Source organism: Mus pahari, chromosome 1, assembly GCF_900095145.1.
Source record: "Mus pahari chromosome 1, PAHARI_EIJ_v1.1, whole genome shotgun sequence".
Classification (NCBI taxonomy): Eukaryota; Metazoa; Chordata; class Mammalia; order Rodentia; family Muridae; genus Mus; species Mus pahari.
Genome location: NC_034590.1, coordinates 19,549,721 through 19,560,782, shown reverse-complemented (window position 1 = coordinate 19,560,782; position 11,062 = coordinate 19,549,721). Strand labels below are relative to the sequence as shown.

The 11,062-nt window shown below is 45.1% G+C and overlaps 1 protein-coding gene across 5 annotated transcripts in view; it reads right to left on the bottom strand.

Annotated features, from left to right (window-relative positions):
- Positions 1–867: 867 nt before the first annotated feature.
- LOC110326699 (L-lactate dehydrogenase C chain) overlaps positions 868–11,062 on the bottom strand; it is a 34,387-nt gene continuing 24,192 nt past the window's right edge. Inside the window, exons 4-8 of one of the 5 annotated variants that reach the window (XM_029543563.1) lie at positions 9,036–9,209; positions 5,767–5,940; positions 3,067–3,184; positions 2,426–2,549; positions 868–1,307 (exon numbers count right to left, since the gene is read on the bottom strand). In XM_029543563.1, coding sequence (XP_029399423.1) covers positions 1,143–1,307; positions 2,426–2,549; positions 3,067–3,184; positions 5,767–5,940; positions 9,036–9,209 — 755 coding nt within the window. In that variant the 3' untranslated portion in view covers positions 868–1,142. The remainder of the gene's footprint in view (positions 1,308–2,425; positions 2,550–3,066; positions 3,185–5,766; positions 5,941–9,035; positions 9,210–11,062) is intronic. The other 4 variants (XM_021205372.1, XM_029543564.1, XM_021205452.1 and 1 more) reach the window with 4 other exon arrangements.

Genomic DNA, 11,062 nt, shown 5'->3' with positions numbered 1-11,062 from the left:
TTTTTTTTTTTTTTTTTTTTAAGATTCATTTATTTTTAAGTACACTGTAGCTGTCTTCAGACACACCAGAAGAGGGCAGCAGATCTCATTACAGATGCACTTGGTTTCTTAGATCTTGTCAATCTCCAGTGTCTCTCTCAAAATCTTCATGGAATCAAGGAAATGGCTCGCATGTGCAAATCAGGAACAGCACACACATCCCCACCTTGGATGTCAAGAGGAAGCGATAGTGTCAGCAGTCGAGGCTCCCTGGACAGAGTCCTAATCGTAGCACAGCACTACAGTGGCAGTTTGCTGAGCAAACCACCTTCCTCCGCCTCCTAGGTACTGACGTGACCACACCCAACCCTACCCCGCTTCCAAAGTTGCATCTGTTTTTCTTCCGATATATGATTTTTTTAAGCTTTATTATTAGTGTCATATTTCACCTGCATGTATGCCTGTACACCACATGTGCCTGGCACTCGGAGTGCAGGAGGTGTCAGATCCCCTGAAACTGGCTTTACAGCCACTGTGTGAGTGCTGGAAACTGAACCAGAAACCACCTCTGGGAAGGCAGAAAGTGCCCTTAACCACTGAGCCATTATCTCTAACCCCTTGATATATCTTATATTTAGTAAAGAGAATACACAGACTTAGGAACTAATAAAGCAATGCAAATATGTCAGCACTAGAATAGAAGAGAGAGCACCACAGCCTCAGGACCAGAAGTATTTCCTGTTTTGTGAGAACTTCAGTTCTGTGGTTCAGTGAGTTGTCACATTTACATGAGTGAGCTACTCAATGGTTCCTCAGAAATGAAATTTCACCCTGTGCAAACCAAATCTCTAGAAAGAGACAGAAAAGATTTATAAAAGGCAGAAATTGTAGTTGGGCCTGGTGGTGGTTGCCTTTAATAGAGCAGTGGGAGGCTAGCAGATTTCTGTTTGAGGTCAACCAAGGCTATAGTGAGACCCTGTCTCAAAAAAAAGGGGGGGGAGGAGGGGGGAAGATGCCTTTGGCATTGATCTTTCTAACTCGAGATTGGTCTCAACAGGTTTCCAACATTTTATTGAACGTTTTTATGATGTGGAAACACTTCCAGTGGAAATACCATGATCAATGATGTGATCATGCATCTGTTAAACAGTCGAAGGTGGAGCTTACAACTGCAGATCCTTCTGCATATTCCAGAGTGTGTCTGCACTCTTCTTGAGAAGAGCCTCCTCCTCGGCGGTCATGTTGACTTTCACAAAGTCTGTGATACCACTTTGTCCCAAGACACAAGGGATACTGAGGAAGACCTCTTCCTTTATCCCATGGAAGCCCTGAAACACACAATCACCGTCAGTTAGTTCCCTTGCCACCATGCAAGAAAGCTCTAGAATAAAACTGTGTAGGAGAGACTATGGCACCAAGTAGAGCTATGCACAAGACAGAGTCATCTTTGGGAGAACTGAGATCTCTGTCCTGGATCATGTAGATGCCCAATGACAAGGACAATGTGCCAGAGAACTTCAAAAGGACCAGGGAAAGGTGAAATGTTCTTCATCCCTCACCAGACCGAGACCATCTTGATATCCAAGGGGAAGGAAACAATGCTTTCTGTGACCTCTTTATCTGATGACGCACTCAGAGCAAGTGGCCTTTGGACACATTGACGGGAGGGAGGTGGTGACCAGGGAGCCTCTACTTAGACCCTCAACAGAGGGCACTACAGAGTTGGAACACCAGTTGCTCCAGATGGCTTCTCAAGCCTCCACAGGTGAAACCCCAGAGGAGCAGCTCAGGGCTACTCTAACACACCCAGCAGAATACGTGAGCACTATGACCTCAGGCTGTATTCCTGCCCTACTTTACTCCTAAACTGCTGCCTTGCCTGCAGTTCCACCCTAGGACTCACTGGCTGACGGAGACATGGGAGATGTGTAGCCTCATCATAGGATGCATCCTATTACCACGCTGGTGCCAGTAGCCCAGCGTTCTTATAGTTCCCATAACCAAAGCCAAGGTTACGGAAACAGCTGTGAGACACTTATAGTCTGGGCAACCTATACATGTACTGGCATAAAGCAGCATCTGTTGTCCCATACTACCCACACCACCATCACCGCCCCAGAAAGATAAAAAACACCCAGTGAACTCTTCCCATCTCCCTTGCCCCCTTCCCAGTCATCCTTATGTGGTGGAGGCTGGAGCTGTGAATGGCTTTGACTGTAGACACATCAGGTATGAGCATGGAGGGTCAGAAGGTCTCAAGACTCCTGACAGTGCATCCCAACCCCTCATACATGCCCAGAGTTTCGTGTTCCTGGGAACTTCCCTGAAAGTACATCCTTTTCCTATACTTGTTTCTGCAGGGAACTCTGTCACCTGCCTCATTCAGAAATCACTTTACACTCAGCCTCACCAGTGATCAGGCATGATAAACATCCTCAATGCATACCTTAACCAGCGTGGTAACAGGATGCACCCTCTTAAGATTCTTCAAGATGGATCTCGCCAGATCAGTCACAGACAGCCCGATAGCCCAAGAGGTATAGCCCTTCATGTTAAGGACCTCATAGCCGCTGCAGTTGCAAAAGAAAAAGAAAATCATGATATGTCAACCCAGGTCCTCTGGAAGAGCAGCCAGTGACCTTAAACACTGAGCCATCTCTCCAACTACTTGCAAAATTTATTCTATTTTTGTTTTCCAAGACATGGTTTTTCTGTGTAGCCTTGGCTGTCCTGGAATTCACTCTGTAGACCAAACTGGCCTTGAACTCAAGGAGATCCACCTGCCTCTGCCTCCCGAATTCTGGAGTTAAAGTTGTGAGCTGCCACTGCTGTCTTGCTTAAGGTGTGTGATCTTTTTTTCTTTACGTATAGGATTACATTATAACTGTCTTCAGACACACCAGAAGAAGGCATCAGATCTTATTACAGATGGTTGTGAGCCACCTTGTGGTTGCTGGGAATTGAACTCAGGACCTCTGGAAGAGCAGTCAATGCTCTTAACCATTCTCCAGCCATTTCTCCAGCCCCTAAGGTGTATTCTTAATACTGATTATCAGGGCATTAAAAAAATTGCTTAACTACTATTACCCTTCCACCACCTGCTTGTGAACATTTTTCCACTGCTCCTTGTCTGCGTCAGTTCCTATTGCTGGGTTCAGTGACTTCAGAGTTACGCCAGCAACATTCACACCACTCCATATGGGCACTAAAAAAGAAAGAAAAACAATAACAAAACTCCTCACATGAGCTCTTCTTGCCAAAACCAAGTCAGTTCCTGTTGAGTTCAATGCTGGAGTGTTCTTTTGGGGGTGGGGCAGGGGTGGAGGATTCGGTTCTGTTTCTGTTCTTGTGAGAAAGGCCTCAGCCACCTTCAAATCCATGTCTTCCTGCCCTTGCCCCAAGTGCTGGGCGACAAGCTTGTGGTACACACTTAGCGGGTGGGTGGCTGGCTGGCTGGCTGGCTGACAGGTTTTGTTTTGAAGACAGTGTCATATAACTCTGGCTGGCCTCAACTCAATGCATAGCCAAAGATGGCCTCAAATTCCTGATATCCTCCTGCCTCCACTCCCACACATTCCACCCCCAAATTGTTAGACTTTTAGGCATACATACATCACCACTCCTGGTTTTGGTTGGCTGAGAGTACTGAACTTGCTATGTACCTGAGGATGTCTGTGAACTCCTGATCCTCCTGCCTCAACATGCTAAGCGCTGGCACTCCAATTATTCACTACCACACGTGGATGGACTTTTGATTTGGATTTTAATGTTAAGATGCTATCTGACATCATATATTAAAAACAAGGTATTAGGGCTATTTTTGTTTGTATTTTTGTGTTTTTCACTTAAGAACACATGTGTGTCTCTATGTGGGTTTGGGCACTGAAGAGAGTGTTGGATCCTCTGACGCTGGAGTCACAAATGGCAATGAACCATGTTCGCTGTTGAGCCACCTCTCCAGCCCCCAAAATAAGTTTTAAATGGACAGAAAGGGAAATAACAAGATACATTATAAGACACATAATTGAATTATTTATAACTATAGTACAGAAAGCATTTTAAAGTAATATACAAAAACAGATTCTACAAAGGAAAGGATTGCTAAGAAACATGTTATCAGTTAGAGGAGAAAGAGTTGCACATAACACCACATTTCCTCACAGCACAGAGCTGAGGAGCACTACACAGTCACAGAAACTCTAACAAACTGTCCCTAAGAGATGTGATGAAATCCAAATACCTTCACAGAAACCAGGTCACAAATACAGGCATTCTCAGGCAAGCAGGCTATGCAGATTATCAGGCATTGGTAGAGCACCAGGTTCAGTGAGAGACCCTGACTCAAAATATAAGGTGAAAAGTGATGGAAAAAAGATGCTGGGTGCCGGGCGGTACTAGCGCACACCTTTAATCCCAGCACTTGGGAGGCAGAGACAGGCAGATCTCTGAGTTCGAGGCCAGCCTGGTCTACAGAGTGAGTTCCAGGACAGCCAGGGCTACACAGAGAAACCCTGTCTTGAAAAACCAAGAAAAAAAAAAAAAAAAAAAAGATGCTGGGAGGAGTTGGGAAGGGATGAAGAGATGGCCCAGTGGTTAAGAGCACAGCTGCTCTTCCAGAGGACCTGGGCTCAAATCCCAGTACACACATGGCAGCTCACAACAGCCTGTGAATCTAGTGGAAAACAACATGGTGGTGCCTCAGAAAGTAAACCTGGAATTGCCCTCTGGCCCAGCATCCCATTACTGGGCATGGAATACAACCAAAGGTAGGTGGTCAGGGTACTGAGGGCCACCGCTGCCTGACCGTGCCTACTGCAGCACTGTGCGGCTGCACAACTTAAAAGCAGCCAGAAGCCCATGAAAGACACTGAAGAGGCCGGGTGTGTCTGTCTGTGTCTGTGGGGCAACACTGCTCAGCCTCAAGAATCTGTCACTTGTGACAACACAAATAGAACAGGAGGTTATGTTTATTATCTAGGAATAAAAGCCACACACAGAAAGTCAACTGTGAAGTGATGCCATTTACATATGAAATCTAAAATAATAATAATAATAGCCTGACATGAGAAAGTAGAGAATAAAAATAAAGTTGTTATGATACTGGGGAAGGGGGAGAAAATGGGGCCAAGGGGCAGCACACTCGTGGAGAAGCAAGTGCTAGCACTCTGGTGCAGAGTAAGGACACTGTCCTAAGCAGTTCTGTGCTGCTCTTAGGCTGGGGACAGAGGAGAGGCAGGAGAAGCAAGCTTCAAGGCCATTCTCAGCAATAGAGAAAGGTTCAGCCCAGTCCAAGTTTCAGGAGTCCTTGTTCTTTTGGTTTGGTTTGGTTTGGTTTTTAGTTTTTCGAGACAGGGTTTCTCTTTGTAGCCCTGGCTGTCCAGGAACTCACTCTGTAGACCAGGCTGGCCTCGAACTCAGAAATTTGCCTGCCTCTGCCTCCCGAGTGCTGGGATTAAAGGCGTGCGCCACCACACCCGACCAGGTTTCACTATTCTTAGCATAGAGAACTGACGGGTTTGCGAGGCGACCACAAAGCTGGTGACGCTGATGTGATCACTGTCACATGCAAATGTATCGAGTCACCTCAGTCAGTGTCCTCTACCTCCATATAGTTATGCATCAGTCCATCTTATCCTTGTTTCAGACAGGGAATGGTTTTGTAGCTCAGGCTGGTCTAAAAAGACATGCACCCCCAGGAAAATGACAAAAGCTATGCAGCTCTATTGGCAGAGCCTATACTGTGAAGAGCATTGCTGCCCACCACAAGGGCACCTCGCTCACACTTACCACTGGAGTCCCCATGTTCTCCGAGAACCCAGCCATGGCAGCTGGTAGGGTTGACCCCCAACTTCTCCCCAATCAGGTAACGAAAACGTGCGGAGTCGAGGTTACAGCCACTTCCAATCACACGGCCCACAGGGAAGCCGCTTATCTTCCAAACCACGTATGTCAAGATGTCCACTAGGAAGAACAATGTCAAACAACTTTTGAGAAAGATCCATAGCTATTTTCCTACAGTTGCTTTTCCAAATAAGAGAAATTATCTTGGGAGTCAAATGGAGATTTATCATAGTTCAAAGTCCAGTTAATCTAAATGGTAGGCATACTCAGGGTTTTTATGTTAAAACATTGACCAGCAGAATCTTTTTATTTATTTTTTATATGTAAGTACACTGTAGCTGTCTTCAGACACATCAGAAGAGGGCATCAGATCTTGTTACGGATGGTTGTGAGCCACCATGTGGTTGCTGGGATTTGAACTCGAGACCTTTGAAAGAGCAGTCAGTGCTCTTAACCGCTGAGCCATCTCTCCAGCCCGACCAGCAGAATCTTAAAACATCTTCTGAGATACTCGATGGACTTTTCTTTTTTTTAAAAAAAGATTTATTTATTTTATTTGATTTTTTTTGGTTTTTTTTGAGACAAGGTTTCTCTGTGTAGCCCTGGCTGACCTGGAACTCACTCTGTAGACCAGGCTGGCCTCAAACTCAGAAATCCACCTGCCTCTAAGATTTATTTATTTTATATATATTTATTTGAGTACAGTGTTGCTGTCTTCAGAGGACATCAGATCCCCTTACAGATGGTTGTGAGCCACCATGTGGTTGCTGGGATTTGAACTCAGGACCTCTGAAAGAGCAGTCAGTGCTCTTAACCACTGAGCCATCTCTCCAGCCCCAGACTTTTCTGCATATACAGTAATAATGGGTCAGTTCTACCTCTTTAACCTTCTGAACTTCTCCTTTCCATTGACACATCCCCTCCTGAGCTATCAACATATTACCTAGAATTAACTGTGGACACAGCCAGGGTGGTCTGCACGTCTGTGGGCACTACAGAAAGATCATGACAACGTTGATGTTGAAGCTCTCTGCAAGCAGGAAGTGATGGCTAAGCCACAGCCATGAGCTGCTGAGCTGGATACTGAAGACACCATGCCCAGGAAAGGAGGGAGGGAGGGAGGGAAGCAGCAAAGACTGGGAAGTCATTCGGGGTTTCAGGTATTTGAAGAAAATTCTGTCCAGTCATTAACTGACCAAATAATTGCATTGAAAAGTCCTGTGCCTTATAAAATAAAACCGATTCATAAGATTCAGGAAGCAACCTCCAGAAGCAACAATAGACCTTGGAGCTGAGGAGGATTTGAGTTGCAAATGCTTTTGAGGAGGGCTGGCTTTGTGGTTCAGAGTGCCAGTTGCTTTATGATTTACAATCATCTGTAATCCCAGGCCCAGGGGATTCAGCACCGGTCTTGACAGAGGCACACAGACATGCATGCACACAAAATATCCATACATATTTAAAAATATTAAAACTAAGAAGAATTAACAGAGTTAGGAATTGTGGATCAACAGCCAAGGTGACAACATATTATCTGGCCAGATTTATCTTCAACAATGAAGACACGAGCTAAACTTTTGAAAGACTGACAATAGCAGGGTTGGTAAGAACACCAGGGACGATTTCTAAGTTCGAGGCCAGCCTGGTCTACAAAGTGAGTTCTAGGACAGCCAGGGCTACACAGAGAAACCCTGTCTCAATCCCCCCCCCGCAAAAAACCAAAACAAACAAAACAAAACAACAACACCAGGGACACAGCACTGGTGGGAATGTCTAAAAACTCTGTGTGCAGCTTCTAACAGAGCCAAACACTTCAGAGTCTGTAGCCCACCTGGGCTCTCCTGCTCTCAAAGAAAGGGAGATGTATGATCACAGGCTTGTATGATCACACATGAATGTTCACGTTATCCCTAGAAATTCATCAATGGGCTGCAGAGGCAGCTCAATGGTTAGGCGCATGTGCTGCTCTTGTAGAGGACCCTAGTTTGGTTCCAAGCACCCACATGATGGTTCACAACTGTCACCTCTTCTGGCCTCCATTGGTACCAGGCAAGCCATGTGGTATCCATGCACAAATGTAGGCAAAACATTCATACACATAAAATAAACCAACTTTGAAACACCAACAGGGGAAAATAGTATTTGAAATGTAGAAGGAGGACTGCAGAGGTGACGGCTCAGGGGGTAGAACTAGATGTGCTTAGGTGCTTGAAGTCCTCATGTGGGCGCTGGGAATCAAACCCGTGTCTTCTGGAATACCAGCCAGTGGTCTTAACTGCTGAGCCACCTCTCTAGTCTCCACAAAACAGCAAGCATGAGGACCTAAGGTCAGATTTCTAGTAGCCATGTAAAAAGCAAGACATGGGGGTGCTGGAGAATGGCTCAGTGGTCAAGAGCACTGACTGCTCTGCTGAAGGTCCTGAGTTCAATTCCCAGCAACCACATGGTGGCTCACAACCATCTGTAATGAGATCTGCCGCCCTCTTCTAGGGTGCCTGAGGACAGCTACAGTGTACTTACATATAATAAACCTTTAAAAAAAAAAACCAAACAAATAAGACATGGTAGGTATATCTACAACCCTAGGTCTGCAAAGACAGATTTGACCCCTTCCCTTTCTCCCTCCTGCTCCAGCCCATAGGTTCTGAGCCACCACGTGGTTTGCTGGGATTTGAACTCAAGACCTCCGGACAAGCAGTAGGTGTTCCTAACCACTGAGCCATCTCTCCAGCCCCTGACCAACTTAATGGTTAGCAGTCTAGCCCAAAATCCCCAGCTCCAGGTTCAGTGGGGGACGCTGGAGAGCAGTGGAAGAAGACACCAACCTCTATGCATGCAAAGGCACATACACGCTCATCACATACATGTAGAAGAGTCCAGCGATGCAAAAGAGCAAATCCAAGACATATCCCAGACATGGATGAATCCAAAATAATTGCAGTATAAATTGGGCTGGGTAGACAAGTTTGTCTCAAGTCTGGTTTTGTTTATGAAGTTCCAGAAAATGAATCAAGTGGTAGGATGAGGGATGGACTACAAATGAACACACAGCCCTTCAGAGAAGACAGATATTCCAGATCTTACTGTGATGGCATCTATCAAAACTTATGGCATGGCAGACTTTGACGCTTATTAACCATGAGTACAACCTTATTGAGGTTTATAATGGAATACTGTGAACCAATTCTTATTCAAAAAGGGGAGGGGGACCTCACCTGGGTTGGTGACAATAATTATTTTACAGTCCGGACTGTTTTGGACAATGCTGGGAACAATGGCTTTCATGATAGCGACATTACGTTGGAGCAGGTCTAGGCGAGTTTCTCCAGACACCATTCTTGCACCAGCTGTGATAATAACCAGTTTGGAGTTGGCAGATACATTGTAATCTAAGAAGGAAATAGAAGATGGTCTTTCCATTAGCACTGCAGCCCACTGCACCTTGGCTCTGTAAGCTTCTATCCCATGCTGTTGGGTTTGAAGTATTCACCTCCTATCCTGCATTTGGAAGCAAAGACCCCACACTGTAGCATCTTACAGAAGTCAAACAAGGCGTGGTGCCACTTGCCAGCTTTCACACGGCTGCCTCTTACTCTGCCAGACCCTTCAACCCACATTTCTATTTGTCAGAAAGATCTGAGGCAAGAAACTCAGTAGCTCTCTGGCTTCTGTTGTTTTGCATTTTGATGTTGCTGGAAAGTGAACCCATGGCAGACCCACCGGGGAACTCCTTCCCCAACACTCTGGCTTTTCAGAACAACCAAATGAATTAGCAGCTTACATCTGATAACTTCCATGTCTGTTTTAGGAATCTAATGGCAAGAATAGATTTACCTCTAATTATTATAAGCAACCATATTAGAAGGAACCATGCTTTATTTGATATTACAAATAAATTAATCTTCATACAAGAAAATAAACTGCCAGGCGGTGGTGGCGCACGCCTTTAATCCCAGCACTCGGGAGGCAGAGGCAGGCGGATTTCTGAGTTCGAGGCCAACCTGATCTACAAAGTGAGTTCCAGGACAGCCAGGGCTACACAGAGAAACCCTGTCTCAGAAAAACTAAAAAAGAAAAGAAAAAAAAACCTCATTCAAGAAAATAAACTACTTATATTAAGTGTAATTACTACTTATGTTAAGTGTAATTACTACTTATATTAAGTGTAATTACCAGTCTGGAAATTATTTTACTTACTACATCTAACACACTGAACACAATGTTTGCTTATATTATTAGATACTTTTGTTTGTTTGTTTGTTTTTGGTTTTTTTCAAGACAGGGTTTCTCTGTGTAGCCCTGGCTGTCCTGGAACTCACTTGTAGACCAGGCGGGCATCAAACTCAGAAATCTGCCTGCCTCTGCCTCCCAAGTGCTGGAATTAAGGACGTGCGCCACCATGCCTGGCTAATGGTACCTCTCTTAAGGACACTTTTAAATTAAGTGACTATCTTGAGTGCCAATCATTTTAAGATTTGTTCATTTACTATTTTATGTGTTTGAGTGCATGTATGTTGAGTGTTTTGCCTGCATGTATGTTGGTGTACCACATGTGTGTAGTACCCTCAGAGTCTGGAAAAGGACATTGGATCTCTTGATACTGGAATTACATACAGTTGTTAAGTCACCATGTGGGTGCTGGGAAGCAAACAGAGGTCCTCTAAAAGAGCAGTAAGTGAGTCTGTATTGTTCTGTCTTCCAAACATCCCCCAACTGTAATTTAATGCTCTTTTGTAATCCCAGCACTCTGGAGGCAGAGGCAGGTGGATCTCTATGAATTTGAGGTCAGCCTGATCTACAAAGGCTGTTTTAAAAGAAAAACAATTAACTGATCAATTAATTAAGCCTTTACTCTGGGCTCGATGGCACACACCTTTAATCCCAACACTGCTGAGGCAGAGGCTGGCAGATTTGTGTGATCCCAGCACTCAGGAGGCTGAGGTAGGGGAGCCAGGAATTTGAGATGCACCTGGACAGTATAGGGACATGGTTGTTGGTGGTGCACTCCTTTAATCCTAGCATTTGGGAGGCAGAGGCAGGTGGATATAGTTAGATTCTATCTCAAAATAAATTGAACAGAATGAGAACTTAAACTGTATGTCCTAATGACAGTGATTTGTTTTAAGATTGTTTAAGATTGTGCAGATGGGCCGGGCAGTGGTGGCACACGCCTTTAATCCCAGCACTTGGGAGGCAGAGGCAGGTGGATTTCTGAGTTCAAGGCCAGCCTGGTCTACAAAGT